Source organism: Agrilus planipennis, unplaced genomic scaffold, assembly GCF_000699045.2.
Source record: "Agrilus planipennis isolate EAB-ADULT unplaced genomic scaffold, Apla_2.0 scaffold21, whole genome shotgun sequence".
Lineage (NCBI taxonomy): Eukaryota > Metazoa > Arthropoda > Insecta > Coleoptera > Buprestidae > Agrilus > Agrilus planipennis.
Genome location: NW_020439030.1, coordinates 279,135 through 298,930, shown reverse-complemented (window position 1 = coordinate 298,930; position 19,796 = coordinate 279,135). Strand labels below are relative to the sequence as shown.

Genomic DNA, 19,796 nt, shown 5'->3' with positions numbered 1-19,796 from the left:
TCCTTCTTTTGCTGATGCTCATGCTGATTCAGCATCCACTAATTTTATCTCCTTTTTTGTCGGTCGGACAATGAAACCACCTACTTACGTATGTATGACGTGATAAATTTTTGGATGGGCGAATTATCCTTTGGTTTGCGAAGTCGGTGACTTTATCATCTACAAACTCAGCCAACTAACTAGCAGTTATGATAAGTATAAGTACATATTATATTTTTATGTTTTCATCCTGCATCATTTGTTCGTCAAACTTTAACAATAAATAAATCGTTTGGTTTTTTTAAAAATACTTTATTATTACTAACCTTATATTATATATATATACAATGGAAAAAAGAACAAATTTATACATATTACCTTAATCTAACAAAATGTAATGAATGTTCAACCACGATGCAAATGTTCTTAATCACAACGTGAAAGTGTGAGTCTGCGTGTGGCTTTATACTTAACCTTAACACTATTGTCCGATACAAACACTGGTTGATGTCACACAATATTCTTACTAGCACTTGGAGGTGGGGTTCTATACAGAGAAAACTCCTGACACCCTGTTCAAGTCTAAGGGCCAATCTAATGTTCTTACTTGGGAAAACTCTTAGGGGGAGCTTGATACTGATGTTGGTCTCCCTCTCGTGTAAAACTGTAAAACTTTTGGGTGCTTCATTCCTACCAGCCACTAATGCTGATGGGCGGGCAGTCCCTCCGGAAGGTAGGGAGGAAGGCCCTCTTCAGCCTCCTTTCAGGAATCGTGGGAATGGGTGGTGGTGGATCGGGTGAGAAAGATGAGACGGACGAAATGATGACAGAAGAGAATGAAAGATTATCTGTGGAATATAACTGCCCAGCATTTGCCTAAATGATCCAAGGAAACTACAGAAACGCTTGGACCAAAGCAGACGGACCCAGAATCAAACCGGCGTCCTCCCGAATGCTAAGCAATAGTCTAGACCTCTAGGCCATGCCACTCGGTCCACCTTTCGTGTTTTTTTTTTAATGTTTTCGTGGAAGAGGGGAAATCTTCAAACGACACCCAGCCGTTTTTTGAAGATTTCCCCTTTCATGTCTAGTGCTAATTCTTTTATACTCCTGATCGGGGTGCATCGAACCGAGTCACCAGGAAAGGGTAGTCGCACAAGGGTAGGGGGAGTGGCGCCCTCGCGAGCGGCACTGTGGCTCGCCGGGAAACTGCGCTGGGGTAAAAGCGGCAAAATTTGAACGAGACGCATGTTACAATTGGATTTTTCCTCATACTTGATACACAACTTTGATTCTTGTTCGTTATTGTTGATTAAATAATGTATAGAAGCTTCAGCATAGAAGACATGGTGTACGTCATGCATCTCTTACAATTATCTACGCTATTGCGAGTTAATGATATGAGGATGTAATAAAAGTGACATAAATGCACATGGAACCAATTGGGTGTCCAAACTTGGGACGACCAAAATTAGGAAGTGCCTGCAATAAATTATTTGTGAGAATCTTCTTTCTTGTTTCCACTTGGGTCTGTGGTCCTGCTATCCTAAACTCCCGAGAATATTGAACATTCTTTAAAGTTCGATGCTGGTAACATGCTCAAATTCTGCCTGTCTTCATCTCTTTCTGCTACACATCAATTTGTGTAATGTTATTCCTCTTTCTTTATTAGTGTCCGTTGCAATTCCTTCCTGGCATCTCTTTTCTATGTTTACGCAATTATGTACGCTCTTGTGCCAATTTAATTTTGTATTGCGAGCTAATGATATGAGGATCTAGAGGATCTAACAAAAGTGACACAGACGCAGATGGAACCAAAGTTACGTATAGTTGGTAGTCCCAACTTGGGACTATCAAAATTTGCAAGTGTTTACAATAAATTATTTGTGAGAATCTTCTTTCTTGTTTCCATTTGCAACTTTAGTCATTTGCTGCGTTTTGAACACGCCCTTGTTAGGTTAGGAAATGTTTCATGAGGCGTACAGACAAAGTGAAAAGAGATAACCGAATAACAGTAAGTGGTGTAGCGGTTAGAGGTTGTTTAAGTTAGCAAAAGATCAGAGTCGACTTCATAACCGCCTGGTTGGAATTATATCTTTAAACAGGAGTCTTTGCTTTCCTAAATTCCCGAGAATATTGAACTTTCTTTAAAGTTTGATGCTGGTAACATGCTCAAATTCTGTCTGTCTGCATCTCTTTCTGTTACACATTAACTTGTGTAATGTTATTCTTCGTTCTTTACTAGTGTCCGCTGCAATTCCTACCTGACATCTCTTTTCTTTACCTACAACGTCTGCCGTGAGTAAAAGCAGGCGTTCTGTCAGCAACCGCTCTAGTCTAGTTAGTAAGTTGAAATAAGAAAGTTACTACGACAGTTTTATTATTATGCCAAATTTTGAACGTCCCAACAAAGTAGGAAGGAATATGAGGGGTTCAAAGAAAAAATCTGTATTGAAGCTCAATAGTTCAGTTTCAATTTTCTCCTCTGTATTTACTAATCGAAATTTCAGTATGCATTATGCAATGAGGATAAATTTTCGAGATGCAATCAATCGGGTAAAAGCTAACAATAAGTGAAAACCATGAGTGATTTGTTGGACGCACGTTGCTACTATCACTCCTGCCGACGTATGCTGACAAATACAGGTTTAATATATCCATGCACTCGTATATGTTCATCTCGTCGATAAATCCTTAGTCGCATATTCGATGCTCTGTTGTTCAAAAGCACGAATATTATTGCGTGTTTGACTCGGAGCGCAGCCCAATAATTCATACGCTCTCGATGTCAACGTAAAATATTTATTTCTAGCATCGCCTATACAGGGCGTCGCTTTAGTAGTGAAATTTTCATTGTTTTGTGCGAACTGATGGTAAAATGGAGCCCCATCAAGTATGTTCTAGAAAACTATTCTGGAGACGGATCGTCAATTATTGTAAAGCTTTCTGCCTAATAAAGCCCAAAATACTTTATAAATATTAGGGCGATTATCTTTTCTGGATACAAATGGGACGCTACCAGCCTGCAACCATTCTCTAGTGTCGCCCTGTAGAGGACACAAACTAGCATTTTTCGAAGGACAAACATAAAACGCCTGTACAATAGCCGTAACTGGCCTTTGAACGTGAAGGCGATTTATTTATGGTCCTCAATAAAAAATATCTTCGACAACTACCCACCGGGGGTAACTTTCTAAAAGTTGACCCTGGTGTAAGAAAAATTGAAGACTGAATAGTCGGTCGGAGTATAACGCATTGAAAGGTTCTTTTCACTTCCCAATATAAAATAAAAAGGGACATTAAAATAATTAATACGATTACACGTCACTTTTATTCACGACTCCCGACTTTCCCAAACGCCCTCATAGTGACAAGAAGCTAGTTCATCCCCGAACATGGTATCGTCAATGTTGTGATGATGAATATGATGGTCGTTTATAAATCGTAACAACTTTTCTGCATCATAAGGTCATCAATCCTAAGACTGGATAGACACGAAACTCCACTTTTTCCCTTTCCTCAGCTAATCTTCGCATTTCCCTAAAACTAAAATATCCCACATCCTTCATTATTTACGAACAGTAATCTGATCTAGGTCTACCTTTACTGAGGTGTCCTACCAACCTATCTCGCCTATTTCTTATTGACTTCAATGGAATCCTCTGTTCTGTTCTTTTTAGCATCTCTTCATTTCTAACCTTTTCTATCCACGGTATCCTAATCATTAGCCTGTGACACCACACTTCCAAAGCTTCTATCCTTTTCCTTTCCGCAGCGCCCACCATCCATGTTTCGCACCCACATACAGCGCCGCGCTGCAAACAGACACCTTTAACAATCTTCCGAATTTCTAAATTAACCGTTCGCGAACACAGAAGTGACTTCTTTTTGTTGAAGACGTCTCGACCCTGCGCTATCTTCAGTTTTATATCTGTACTGCTCCTTCCCCTGAGTTATCTGACTAGATACCAAAAATCAGCGACTTCTTCTAATTTATCGCCTCCTATCTTTACATTCGCTCTTTACCTACGTTTTCTTCCCTTATCAGTATTTTTGTTTTACTTTTACTTATCTTCATGCAATACTGTTTGTCAGTACCGCTTCCATTTTAGTTAAGACTATTTCTAACTCCTCCTTGCTAGATGCTAAGACTGCTGGATCATCTGCAAATATAAGCATGCTAATCTTTTGCCCCTCTATATCCATAACTACAGTTGATGTCGATGGCGTTTTTGATGTATAGATTAAAAAGTAGCGGTGACAATGTGCATCCTTGTCTGACTTCGTTCCTAATATTTACTTCACTACGTTACTGCTGAAGCTCTATAACTGTCTGTTGCTTTTTTTATATATACTACACGGAGAGAAAAATCTTATAAAAATTACCATACTATCTCATAATCTATGTACCCTCGATTGAGAATGAAAAAAATACTATGCCAGTCCAGCAAACCTTCCTATGCCTTCTAGTAAAGATTATAAGGTACTCTTACGAAAGTTACTGGACTGAATTGAATTTTGTCAATATATAGGTATGTTTCTTGTACCCATTTCATAGTGACGATCATGGTAATTTTTCTAAGATTCTTTTCTGTGTACGTATCACTATTTTGCCCCTACATTTTTAAGTATACTTAACATCTTGTCCCATCGAACATTGCGAGAATAATTTTCTAAATCTTTTATTTTTAAATGAAGCCGTGCGGTGACGGCTTCTCTTTTGAGACCTCCTAATATGGCTAAGTTTGGAAACATTTTTGTCTAAAATTATAAATAAGCATCTACCATGGAAAGTTCTAATGTTTCCATAATCATAAAAGAAAAATCTTATTTTTCTTTGACGAAATTTAAGAAAATGCTCAATTTAAAATTGAAATATTAGGTATTTACGGAATACCTACCCTGTATATTTTTTGGCTCCTTAGCTATCTATCATTCGAGAATGTATACTTTTCATGCACATACATATATTCCAAATTCCGTATTTCAATATGCGACGAAACTGCTTCGCGTTTTTCTTTCCCTCTGCCTCACGACTGCCACAAGACGTTTATTAAATGTTTGCACGTAAGAATGATGACTCAATGAGCTCAGTCAGTTCCCCACAATGCGCACTTCTGAATTTTTAAAGCACTCGTGCCGTTTGCAGAACGAAAGAATAAAACAGAGTCATAAACCGCAGAAGTCGACTTGAGGACCTATGCATTGTGTGGAAATCCTTCTCATGATATTCAGAAACTTAAAAATGATCTTTTGGTATGATACCCAAGGACTCGACATTGTTCCTTTGGAATTAATCGTCCTTGAAGTTGTCCAAATTTGATAAACAATCAGAAAGCTTTACGGTACAATAAAACGTTTTAAAGTACGTTACAAACATACCTATAATTTCTATGATTTTTCTGATAATCGTCACGTTGAGAAAGTCCATATGGTAAAAATTTTCCAAGAAGTTAATATTTTTCGCCAGGTATTGCATCTCTGGAGTAGTGCGGAACTTCCAACTGTTTGGGAACGAAATCGAAATGAAATGTAGCGAACTTTATAGCTCCATAGTCTAAAGTGTTAGATACGGATTGCGCACAAACTGAAATCTTTATATGTCGATTGGAATGCAGTGAACTAACGTTTGTTATAGGTATATGTAGGTACGGGTATAGCTTTTGCTGATCGCGAGATGGAAAAGTAGATAAAGCTACGAGGTTTGTTCAATTTCCGCGGGTTACGTATATTCGATCTTCGATTTATTTGTAGCATTATGTTGGTACTCATCTCTCTCAGTTATACCGACAAGCTGGCCCATGTTGAATGTTCAGTTAATTATTGACAGCTGCATTACTTGCATGTGTTTTGGCTCGTCTTCAATTTTTGCCTACTCCGACAAATGGATCAAAGAATCTGTATTAAATTTTGTGTGAAAAACAAAATTAAGTGCGCCGACTGATTCCGAATGTCAACTATGACATATAGTGAAGCTACCTTAGACCGAAGCAACATTTATCGGTGGTACAAAATGTTCTCAGAGGGCCGAGAAGATGTGAACGACGAAGAGCGGTCGGACGCCCGAGCACGTCAACAACAGACAAAAACATTGATGAAGTGAAGAAAACAGTATTGGTCAATCGTTGAGTCACCATTAGAGAAGTTGCTGAGGATCTAAACATAGCGAAGTATAACGCATTGAAAGGTTCTCTTCACTTCCCAAGATAAAATAAAAAAGGATATAATTAATACGATTACACGTTAGTTTTATTCACGACTCTTGAGTTTCCCAAACACCCTCATAGTAACAAGAAGCTAATTCATCCCCGAACATGGTATTGTCACTGTTGTGATGATGATTATGATGCTCGTTTATAAATCGTAACAATTTTTCTGCATCATAAGGTCATCAATCCTAAGACTGGTTAGACACGCAACTCCACTTTTCCCCATCCTCAGCTAATCTTCGCACTTCCCTTAAACTAGAATATCCAAAACAGTATTGGTCAATCGTTGAGTCACCATTAGAGAAGTTGCTGAAGATCTAAACATATCGATTGGATCCTGCCATTCGATTTTTACCAATGATTTTGCATGAGACGGGTTGCGGCGAAATTCGTACCAAAATTGCTCAATTTCGACCAAAAACAGCATCCTATTAACATTGCTAAGGAGCTGTTGGACTCTGTCCGCGAAGACCCAAATTTGCTCCAAAGGGTCATAACTGGTGACGAATCATGGGTTTATGGTTATGACGCTCAATCATCCCAAATGAAGCTGCCCCACGGGCCAAGCCCGAACAAAGCGCGTTAAGTTAGGTCGAATGTGAAGGTTTTGCTTACAGTTTTCTTCGATTGCAGGGGCGTAGTGCATCATGAGTTCTTGCCACATAATAGAACGGTCAATGATGAACATTACCTGCAAGTTATGCGCAATATGCGAGAAGCAATCCGCCAGAAACGCCTGGATTTGTGAAATAACAAAAATCGGCTTTTGCAGCATGATAACGCCCCTGCTCNGCCCATCGAGAGCTCTGCTCGTTCAAGCTTGTTCCAACTATTTCTGTCTTGCTCACGCCTAATGTGTATTCTTTCTATCTTCGCGCATATTTCTTCAAGGTCACAATTCCAACAAATTGAAATGTACTGTATTTTCATTGTAAAAAAAGCGTGGAATGCTTTTTTTTTATATTCTTATAATAACTCTACTTTTACGAATAAATACTACTAATATATTTACAACAATCAATATCAAGGGACCCACTCTTTTTTTTACAATGAAATTAATTTTCTTTTTGTCACTTTATTTTTAATTTAGAATTATTGAACATGATTGAAGTATATTGAGTTAGTAGACTTTCTATAGCTGTTGAATAAAATATCAGTAATTAAAAATTAGTTTCTGCTTTTTAGTCGATTTGCTGTTTAGACGTGTTTTTTAGTTTTTTTAAACTATAATTTATTTTTTTGTTTTTAGTCTATATATAGCTTAATAAACAGTGATAGTGATCAAGATACATAATAGGTATTTAATATATCTTACGCAACATGATATTTTTAGCTACCTTCTTGCCACTCATCCCTCGGCACGTTTCTCACCAATATACCAGATTGGCTGGATTTTATATTGATACAATTATCATATTTGGGTCCCACATTTTGTAAATTGGCGGAACCCAAAAAATTGTTCGAAAATTGCAATCACCACATTATGCCAACGCCAAATATCGTTATTTATCCCAATCGGTTTATTTCAACTGAAATTACACCGCGTGACAGTCATTTTGTAAAATGGTGGAATTCAAGAAATTTTATAAATCGCAACCGCCACACTCCGCCGAGGCCAGATATCGGTTTTCATCTGAATGGGTTTAATTTGAATGAAATGGCTACACATGACAGACATCTTGTAAAACAGCGCGGTCAATAGTTTTTTTGAAATCGCAATCGTCATACTCTGTCAAGGCCTAATGTCGTTTTTCATCCCAATCGGAGAACATATGCATTTGGGAGGGAGAGGGATTATTGGGTGGGGGGGGGTCAATCTGGGGTGGGGAACACTATTTCGTAAAATTAAGGCGTCATGACGTGTTCTTTTTTGTTTTGCTGTTTCAAAACTGTAACTGATTTTAGAAACTCGGGCCAACGAAACTACGAAGCTGTTTCTATTATGTTGATAACAATTACTAACGAGCGACTGTTAGGATGCGATACCTAATTAGTCAAAGTTTTGCCGTCGTCTCAGTTGCTAACTAGCTCTGATTGAAATTAAGGTTCACATGTCATTGAAAACGAGGCCAGAGGATATAATTTTAGTTGCTTGTTAAAGGGCGCTCCTTCTGAAAAGGCCACGGAACATGCATAGGTATATATAGCATCGGTTTTCCTTAGCTACTAGACCTCATCATCGTTCATGCTCTAAGTTTTCGTTGCCATTAAGAGAACAGAGTTGTTTCCGTTAGTGAATTAGGTACGAGGATAAAGACGGCTGTGAAAGTAAGCAGGCAAGCAAAGATATACGACGGTTGTTAATATCTATTGTAGTTAGCGACTTGTTTTAACAACTTCAGAAAGTTCTATTATGAGTAATTTTAAGTAAATCTTCTCGTGGGTAAGTTCGATACGAACGAAGTGAGTGTTGTCGTGGGCGTGTCTTTCTCTTTACCTACGCATCATGATGAGGTTATGGTTACCTTATGAACTGTAGATTAGATAAGTGTGGTAAAAGTTTTCCTTGGTTCCATGAAGTTCTATGCGTTTCTTAAACTTTTCAATTGATGGAACCCTTTGAGTGTCCGTTTTTGTGGAGAAACTCTGATTCGCTTAAATGGTATAGTTCTTTAAATGGATGTTCTACACACCATGTCTAATCAGTATTCCGGAATATTAAAAGGTAGCATTTGGAGGCTAGACTAGGCTAGAAAAAGTATCCCAGTTAAAAAGCCAACAATGATTAAGAACAGCGTCAACTGTCGAGACACAGATGCCTGTTCGTGACAGCTGATACGTAGACAAGTCAGTTGTACCTAATGATTAGTAGTAATCTCCACTCGTTAGCATTCGATTGGCAAACTATTACTACAAAATACAAAAATTAGTTGAGTGGGAAAATATCAAACAAAAACCAATGTATGCACATGAAAAATTAGAGGTAATGGCGGTCCCATATAGATGGTCTAATGGGAATGCACTAGCGTAATCACGGAAATGCTCGTCGTCGTTGTCATTGTCGGAGCACTTGGGGCTGTCGGAATGGTGATTAACCTTAAGTTTATGTATATCACTGAATGGTGCCAGATGGCCCATTCTACTTCCTTTTTACAAACCTTCTTCTCGCTTAATTTTTCCGGGGGTACTGATCAGATATAGTGCATATCATCATCATCATTATAGAGCCATCAGTCCTAAAATTGGTTGGACAAGCACCTCCACTCTTTTCTATCCTGAGATAATCATCCCATTTTCCAAAAACTAGAACATCCCACATCCTTCACTATTTGTAAACAGTAATCTAATCTGGCTCTACCTCTACTCTTCCTAACTTCTGTTTCTGCTTCTATATCTCTAACTAGTCCTTCAAGCCTGAGAAGTTATTCTACCAACCCACACATTTTGCCTTTTTCTTATTGACTTCCATTGTGCCCTCTGTTCGTCTGCTTCTTCTAACACCTCCCCATTTCTAATCTTCTCTATCTACGGTATCCTCTTCATTCGTCTCTAGTACCACATTTTGACCGCTTCTAACCCTTTCTTTTCCTCCGCACGCACCGTTCACGTTCAATATTCTTTGAATTTCTAAATTAATCATTCCCGGACATGAAGTGACTTCTTTTTATTAAAGGTGACTCAACCATGCGCTATCCGTTGTTTTATATCTCTACTGCTTCTTCTATCTCATCTGACTTCCTAGATACCGAAAATCAGCGACCTCCTCTAATTTTTCGTCTCCTACCTTTTACTATTCCTATTTACTATTTCCATACTTTTTCTTCCTTTGCATACCAACATTTTTGTTTTACTTTTATTTATTTTCAGACCATACTGTTTCGTCAATAGCGCTTCCATTTCCATCTCTTGAATATGAATACAAAGAAATGTAAGAAATAATCATTGTAATGATGTTGCTGATAAAGTATGTAATTCAGGGGTCTATTTATTTGCGATCACTGTTTACATTCCATTGATAATTTTCTGAGGTTTTCGGTACTATTTTATGATAACCATTAACAAAATAAAAGGATTGTTTTGACCAGAGAGAACAAGTAGAAGACTGGGATATTTCAACAAAAATAAATTCCATTTTGACTAGGCTAATTTTCCTATAAGATATTCGTGTTAGTCTGAAAAAGGTTTCTCAGGAAAGAAAATTTGGAGAAATTACCCTAATAATTGAAAAATTCCGGAAAAGCTGAAAGAGCTTTTCTCTATAAAATTTTTATGTGAATCCAAGAATCAAACCCGGCTGAATGACAGGAATTACCTACTAACTGTTCGCAAAATATCGACTTACGATATCTCCTACATTTGTAATATGAAAATGTAAAATTTCTTTTTGCATGATTATTTGTTCATCGTACCTACACATTGTGTGTTTTACGGAAATTTATCATTACTAACGATAGCGGTTAAATGTATTTCATCTTTTTCATTAGAGCTTTTTTCGTCTTTTTATTATTATTATCATAATCGTTATTTATAGCAAAACATGAGTGTTCTCTATACGACCCGAACTGACGCGATTGCTATCGCACAAATCGTAAGTAATAACGAGTCTGTCTCTTTCTTTCAATAGACAACTTAATGTATATTGCTCTCATTTTTATGTTAAGTTAAAACCTTGAAAAGCTTAGTATTCCTTTAACTTTTACAGCAGGACGGTCGCGAGTCGCGTCGATTAAGTTAAAATCTTCAAAATGATGCGTTCTTTGTTCGTTTTGCCTTTGCGCAATAAATTTATATGTGTATCTAGGTGCAACAGGTACGTGATAGTTTTTAATTAATTTACCAATTAGATAGGTACTTTATTAAAAGGACTAAAATAGCAGATAAGTATTTTAAAATAATCTATTACAGAGTGTTCATACTTATCTTCCTACCTGCAGTTGAGGGTAGTGACCGAGGTGTGTATAGTTTTAAGATACAAAAACACTTTTAGATTATCAATGACATAAGATCAATTCAGACTATCAAACAAGTAACAAGCATCTTTTTGAGTAGCAAGTAATATTAGTTTTAGTGAATTAGTGTGTATGTATAGGATTATTAAACGTATTATACAGTACGAATCTTTCTAATCGACATACAGTGGTCCTTCCAGGTTTATATTTTGTGTGGTCAATTGTTGATCTACGAGGGTGGATTGATAAGTTTCCGGCCTGACCAAGAAAAACAAGGTTTTTAAAAATTTTTTTTTTTTATTTCTCAACATAATNATGAAGCCGTGCGGTGACGGCTTCTCTTTTGAGACCTCCTAATATGGCTAAGTTTGGAAACATTTTTGTCTAAAATTATAAATAAGCATCTACCATGGAAAGTTCTAATGTTTCCATAATCATAAAAGAAAAATCTTATTTTTCTTTGACGAAATTTAAGAAAATGCTCAATTTAAAATTGAAATATTAGGTATTTACGGAATACCTACCCTGTATATTTTTTGGCTCCTTAGCTATCTATCATTCGAGAATGTATACTTTTCATGCACATACATATATTCCAAATTCCGTATTTCAATATGCGACGAAACTGCTTCGCGTTTTTCTTTCCCTCTGCCTCACGACTGCCACAAGACGTTTATTAAATGTTTGCACGTAAGAATGATGACTCAATGAGCTCAGTCAGTTCCCCACAATGCGCACTTCTGAATTTTTAAAGCACTCGTGCCGTTTGCAGAACGAAAGAATAAAACAGAGTCATAAACCGCAGAAGTCGACTTGAGGACCTATGCATTGTGTGGAAATCCTTCTCATGATATTCAGAAACTTAAAAATGATCTTTTGGTATGATACCCAAGGACTCGACATTGTTCCTTTGGAATTAATCGTCCTTGAAGTTGTCCAAATTTGATAAACAATCAGAAAGCTTTACGGTACAATAAAACGTTTTAAAGTACGTTACAAACATACCTATAATTTCTATGATTTTTCTGATAATCGTCACGTTGAGAAAGTCCATATGGTAAAAATTTTCCAAGAAGTTAATATTTTTCGCCAGGTATTGCATCTCTGGAGTAGTGCGGAACTTCCAACTGTTTGGGAACGAAATCGAAATGAAATGTAGCGAACTTTATAGCTCCATAGTCTAAAGTGTTAGATACGGATTGCGCACAAACTGAAATCTTTATATGTCGATTGGAATGCAGTGAACTAACGTTTGTTATAGGTATATGTAGGTACGGGTATAGCTTTTGCTGATCGCGAGATGGAAAAGTAGATAAAGCTACGAGGTTTGTTCAATTTCCGCGGGTTACGTATATTCGATCTTCGATTTATTTGTAGCATTATGTTGGTACTCATCTCTCTCAGTTATACCGACAAGCTGGCCCATGTTGAATGTTCAGTTAATTATTGACAGCTGCATTACTTGCATGTGTTTTGGCTCGTCTTCAATTTTTGCCTACTCCGACAAATGGATCAAAGAATCTGTATTAAATTTTGTGTGAAAAACAAAATTAAGTGCGCCGACTGATTCCGAATGTCAACTATGACATATAGTGAAGCTACCTTAGACCGAAGCAACATTTATCGGTGGTACAAAATGTTCTCAGAGGGCCGAGAAGATGTGAACGACGAAGAGCGGTCGGACGCCCGAGCACGTCAACAACAGACAAAAACATTGATGAAGTGAAGAAAACAGTATTGGTCAATCGTTGAGTCACCATTAGAGAAGTTGCTGAGGATCTAAACATAGCGAAGTATAACGCATTGAAAGGTTCTCTTCACTTCCCAAGATAAAATAAAAAAGGATATAATTAATACGATTACACGTTAGTTTTATTCACGACTCTTGAGTTTCCCAAACACCCTCATAGTAACAAGAAGCTAATTCATCCCCGAACATGGTATTGTCACTGTTGTGATGATGATTATGATGCTCGTTTATAAATCGTAACAATTTTTCTGCATCATAAGGTCATCAATCCTAAGACTGGTTAGACACGCAACTCCACTTTTCCCCATCCTCAGCTAATCTTCGCACTTCCCTTAAACTAGAATATCCAAAACAGTATTGGTCAATCGTTGAGTCACCATTAGAGAAGTTGCTGAAGATCTAAACATATCGATTGGATCCTGCCATTCGATTTTTACCAATGATTTTGCATGAGACGGGTTGCGGCGAAATTCGTACCAAAATTGCTCAATTTCGACCAAAAACAGCATCCTATTAACATTGCTAAGGAGCTGTTGGACTCTGTCCGCGAAGACCCAAATTTGCTCCAAAGGGTCATAACTGGTGACGAATCATGGGTTTATGGTTATGACGCTCAATCATCCCAAATGAAGCTGCCCCACGGGCCAAGCCCGAACAAAGCGCGTTAAGTTAGGTCGAATGTGAAGGTTTTGCTTACAGTTTTCTTCGATTGCAGGGGCGTAGTGCATCATGAGTTCTTGCCACATAATAGAACGGTCAATGATGAACATTACCTGCAAGTTATGCGCAATATGCGAGAAGCAATCCGCCAGAAACGCCTGGATTTGTGAAATAACAAAAATCGGCTTTTGCAGCATGATAACGCCCCTGCTCATACATCGTTGCTTGTGCGTGAATTTTTGGCCAAAAATAACACACTAATAGTGCCACTGCTACTGCATTCCCGAGATTTAGCCCCCGGTGATTTTTTCTTGTTCCCGAAACTGAAGAGGCCCATGAAAGGGAGACACTACGTTACGATTGAGGAGATAAAGACGGCAACGAAGGAGGAGTTGAATAAGAAGATAACAAGTGAAGTGTTTCGAGGATTGAAAAAAAAAATATTGGCCCAAGTGTATAATATTTGGTGGGGATTACTTTGAAGGTAACAAAATAGATATTTTGAATCATTTTTGAAAACACAAAATTCGCGATACTTTTTGAGCAGACCTTATATATCGATGCGAGTGATCGTGAGTATTTTCTACTGTCTCCCAGTGTATACGTTCGTTCTACGGTGAACAATTTTCTTCCACCTGATTGACCACAGCTAGCGCTAGACGTGAACCCGCTCTGTGAGCAGAATGCAGTTTTATGGAATTAGTTAACCGAAACGTCGCATCGTCTCCTGGATTAGTTTTACGCTAAGTTGGGCTCTCTCTGGAGAGCGTATAAGTTTCATCGGATTTATTTACGACCACGGTTCAATTGAGTTACACTTTTATCTATGTACATAATGAAAACATCACAAACTTTGTATTACATAATAGAAAACTAATTTACGAAGATGGATGAAAACTTATTTAGGAGATTGTTCAGTGTATAGGGTTCATTAAATACAAGTAACCTCAATATCTGGTAATTATTTACACTAGAATTCATGTTATAAGATTCCCTTCCTCAAAAGGAAAATGGAACTACTGATGGGACCACTCATATGTCCGATCTTCCCAAAAACCAGCCTTCGTAAAAGCTTAAGGTTTGACATTTTATTAACCCTCATACATTGCTGTATTTGCTTAACACTTGTCGATAAATATAATAATTAAAAAGGAGACAAATAATGTAGTCCAATATTTTTTAAATTTCATGTATTATGTGAAGGATTTTACAAAAAATGGCTTGGAATAAGGCATCATCACCACCACTCTTGTCTATTATCATTTCCGAAAAACTACAAAATCCCACTACGAGGCATTAAAAAGTACATTCCTTCGCTGTTCAGTTATTGCTGTTTTTATGGTATAAGTTTGAATCGTTTCAGTCATTTAAATAGAAGCTGTCGACCCGTCTTCCGTTTCCTAATAAAAACAATGCTACTTAAGCTATGGAATTTTATTTTTTATTTTCAATATAAGTACAGGCAAATGCCCATTTACATGTTTAGGAAATATATACAGGTGTTTAAACAATATATCAATTTTATAATAAATTTATCATAAAACTTTCGTTATTATAACAAAATAAATTTTGACTCTATCTCAATTGATTAATTCGACGTATAGTGAACATTCTGTGATTCATTCTACAGTAAAAACGGCTTTGCAAAATTTCCTAATGGAAATTTCAGTCTTCAGGACGATTCACGTCCTAGGTCAGTAAAAAAAAATTAACCACAACGTTTTGCTGGACGAAAATCTGTCAGACTCCAGAAGAGCTTGCAGAACAGTTAAGAGTTACTTAGTAATCGATTGCAGTTAGTGGGAAAGATACAGAAGGAAGAAATGTTTTACGTATAACACCTTTCCTCGTTCTCTGATAATTTACCACTGATATGTATCCATCGTGTAACATTTTGTATTTAATGTGATAATATTACAAAATTTTAGACAAAAATTGTCCCCCTTCTCCACCACTCAAGCATAGGCTGTTAGTCCAGTAATTATTCGAAGTTATAAGTATTTTCTTGTTCTTTTAGATCACTACTTAGTTGAAATAAAGATCAATCATCGTTCTTGGAAAATATCTCCGGGATGTCTTCCTGTGATAGACATTTTTGTGTATTTTGGTTTATCATTTGTGACACAAAACTAATTTAGCTTCACTTCATCATCATAAGGGTCGTCAGTTCTAAGACCGGTTGGACACGCACCTCGATTCTTTCCTATTCTGAGCTAATTTTCGCATTTACCTAAGAATAGAACATCCCTCATCCTTAACTATTTGCGAACAGCAATCTAATCTTGGTCTGCCTCTATTCAGCTTAACTCCCATTTCTGCCTCTAATATATCTCTGGCTAGACCTTCATGCCAGAGAAGGTGTCCTACCCACCTATCTCGCCTATTTTTTATTCACTTCCATAGAGTCCTCTGTTCTCCTATTCTTTCCAATACCTCTTCATTTCTAACCTTCTATATCCACGGTATCCTCATCATTCGCCTGTAACACCACATTTCGAACGCTTCTAACCTTTTCTTTGCGCGCGCCCACCATCCAATTTCTTTTTATCTTTACATTCGCTCTTTTCCTACTTTTTCTTCCTTTGCATACCAATATTTTAGTTTTACTTTTATTTATTTTCATAGAATACTGTTTTGTCAATACCGCTTCCATTTTATTTAAAACTCTCTAGCTCCTCCTTGCTAGATGTTAATACTGCGATATCATCTGCAAATCTAAACATACTCATCTTTTGCCCCTTTATATCTGTCCCTATAGTCGGACTGTCTTTAATGGTGTTGATCGCGTCTTCGATGTATACATTAAAAGGTAGCGGTGACAGTATGCATCCTTGTCTAACTGCTTTCCTTATATTTTCTTCTGTAAGTTGCTTCACTTAATAATAATTTCAAATTGGGTCAGATGTCAGTAACAGTAAAGTGCGAAAAATGTGACCCATTATAGTTTCTCGCGTTTGGATGAGTTTGAAATTTTCCTGTTGGCTTGATGGTGCGATAAGTGTTTAAAAATAAAATAAAATCGAAGTACCTTTATCGAATTTGGTGCTTCTACGCGAATAAATGTGTGTGTATACGTACTTGGATGCATTCAATAAATAAGTCTCCCGAGGCGGGACTTTCGTCTGAAAAATTGCCTTTGGTCTCCGAAGACGTAGAAGATATTCAAACTTGATTTCCACTTAATTTCGATTCCCGGACCGTTCGGGTCGCCTTTCCGAAGAAAGAACCAATAAAGGAGAAATTGTGTTATCATAAATTTTCCTTAGTTTTCTCGTTAGAGGAGAGTAACTTCTTCTGAATTGCTTTCAGATTAATTAGAAACCCTGCGAATTTTCTCGGTTTTGCTGTTTCTTCTCCACTGCGACGTAATAGGTAAAGAGCCAAGTCAATAAAAAGTAAACTCAATGAATGTGAAATTTTGTTTTTTGCATATTTTTACTAAATAAATAGATAACTCTTATTGGATGAAGTGGATATTGGAAAATAAAAAACCCAAGCAGGTATTTTACTGAGCGACAGTTGAATCTATTCAAATTTGGGCGGATGGGTATCGTTTTCGATGGTATACACTAGTGATGCAACGGAAGTCTCATAACGGAAACACAAGTAAATAGTAAATTTTTGCGAAAGCGGAAACAAAAGCACATGCGAAAGCGGAAAAACACTCTACACTGAAAAAAAAGTATAGGTACCGTAGAAATTATGTGAAAATTACTTTCTCGAAAAGTCATATAGTAATAATGAATTTAATAAGAGAATAGAATTTGGGAAATATTAACACATAAAATACTTGAAAGTAGATTTAGGTCCTAAACTATTACAGAAGCCCACAATAAAAAGCAATGCCCCCCGTAGGCAGGGGTACATCACCCACGGGCGGCAAATTACAAGAAATACTGTATTCAAAGGTCATTTTCCTCAAAACATAAAATATGCCAGCTATAGCGCTGTACATTGTCTCTAATATTTCATAAACATAAGCGATTGATAATATGTTCACAATGTAGTGGAATCGCTACCAACAAACAATTCCGTTTAAATTGTGTTTTGAAAATGGTCACGTTCAGTCAATAGATAAAAATAATAAATTTTTACAACTTGTTTTATTGTACTGATACATTGATTTTCAGAAAGAGAAATAAGAGTTAGTTAAGATCCGATAAGCTTCCATTATAAAAATGCGGAACCAGATGCAGAAATAGATGTGGGAATGTATACGGAACTTCCGCAATTGCAGAAGTGAAAGCAAAGATCTGTTGCAACACATACTATATTTCATTTACTTTCTCTAGCGACGAGCCCCTTCCAATGTCTTGGATGCGCGCTGGCAAAATCGTAGGTAGGGAGAAAAAAGCTCGTTATACTCTCGCTTCTTGTTCATTAAACATACTTCTTCATACAGTACCTGCCAATAGTTTTGTTGAATCATGAATAGTAATACGAGTCGAAAACAAGCGTTAAATCCTTTAATATGTCTTCAAATATAAACAAACATCTCGTTGATATTTTCACTAGTAAATGGTACCAATAACAGCACATTTGAGCAATGAAATTGTAGTGGATAAAATGGTCAACTTTTCCGTGCAGTACTGTACGGATTATACGCTCCTCACCGGTTAAGAGTTTGGCCGAGAGTTGTCTCCTTCCTTTTCTGGCCTAGTGCTGTTCTTTTCTACTTTGCGCCGGTCAAACTGAAGGTCACATCGCTACAGAAAGTAAACGAAGTATACCACATATATATTAACCGCGATGAGATTCCTGGACAGTTATTCTCATTCCCGAAGTAGACGTTTTAATAGTTTGTTTATTCAGGGAGTCATATTATCAGAAGAGATAGCTGCACAAGTTTTCGTTGCAAACGTAACTACATGTAACTATAACCATTAGCGCATTATTATATGTATACCTGGTACGTGTGTGTGATCCAATTTATTATCTTTTACACTAGGTACCTCTAGTTATGTCTAACAGGAAAATAAGCTGAATGGTATGCATATGAAATTAATTGCCTATAATTTTCGGGAACAACTTCTATTGTATTCTCTGTAGGCGACATGCTGTTGCCATTGGTTTATTATTATTAATTATTTATTAATTTTGAGCATTCGCGAGCACATCACTTTGAGTAGTAAATATCAGTAACGAACAGGACCATTACTTCTTTGATTGATTCGTATACATTGGATAACGCAACGGCAGTCTCTCAGAATTTTTACGGTATTTGACAATGTTTTCAAGTTAACTTTCTTATCAAAGCTATTTACTTTGATGTTCTAGTAAGTAAATAAGTAATTGATTGGCAGTGCCTAAGGCTTGTAAGATTTTCTAGAAATTAATTTAAAATGTACTCACTTGTGATAGTTTGCGTCGCTTCTATAGATCTTCCGCCTCCGTCTTCAGATTGATTTTGAGTCAGTCGCAGGGTAATGTTGAAGGGCCTTTCGGTGGTAATTGATTCACCCTGAAGGGTTACGAAAACGGCCGTAGTTTTTCCTGGCACAGCTACTTTTGGAACCACTACAGAGAATCCCCTATAAATCAAAAAAAAAAAATATTGATCTACTTATCGGAAATTTATACAGTTTTAGAATTTTATAGATACAATTCCCGTTGCTACATTTATAAAATGCTAAGTTGGTTTAGGAAGTATGTATGACAGAATAATTAAATGAAATTCAAGATAAAAGGTCATGATAAAGGTCAACACTTTGGAGCACTATGCATATTACAGGTATAAGCATCATGTTCTGTCAGTAAATATTAAAATACATTATAGTTAAAAAAACTAAAAAACACGCTTTAATAGCAAATCGAACTAAATAGCAGAAAATAATTTTTAATTACTGATATTTTATTCAACAGTCATAGAACGTCTACAAACTCAATATGCTTAAATCATTTTCAGTAATTCTAAAATCAAAATAAAGTAATAAAAAGAAAATTACTGTTCGTTTCAGGAAGTTAGAGATATGCCCCTTCCCTTTATTAAGATGCGCCGTAGCATAATTCGAAATTCAATCATATTTCTCTGCGGAGCTCATTTCTCCACCGATCATCGAGCGAGATCTAGACAAAAGTGTACAGTACCATTTGCAAAATTATTTAAACTGCCTCTTTAAAATTTAGGAATATGCTTTATTTAAAGGCATATTTAGCCAAAAATAATAACAAGTGAATTAACTTAACGTTCTATACAGCTATAAAACTTTTGCTTTGTTTTCTATTGTTAATTTGTATACATTTTTGTTTTAAGAAATTGCTAAACATTTTCGTCTAGTACTGTACAGTTCTAGCCGATCTCCTAAGACC

The 19,796-nt window shown here is 36.7% G+C and overlaps 1 protein-coding gene across 1 annotated transcript in view; it reads right to left on the bottom strand.

Moving 5' to 3' along the window:
- Positions 1 to 19,796, bottom strand: part of LOC112905007 — a 133,559-nt gene that overhangs the window by 28,261 nt on the left and 85,502 nt on the right. Inside the window, exon 3 of the mRNA XM_025976494.1 lies at positions 18,840 to 19,018. Coding sequence (XP_025832279.1) covers positions 18,840 to 19,018 — 179 coding nt within the window. The remainder of the gene's footprint in view (positions 1 to 18,839; positions 19,019 to 19,796) is intronic.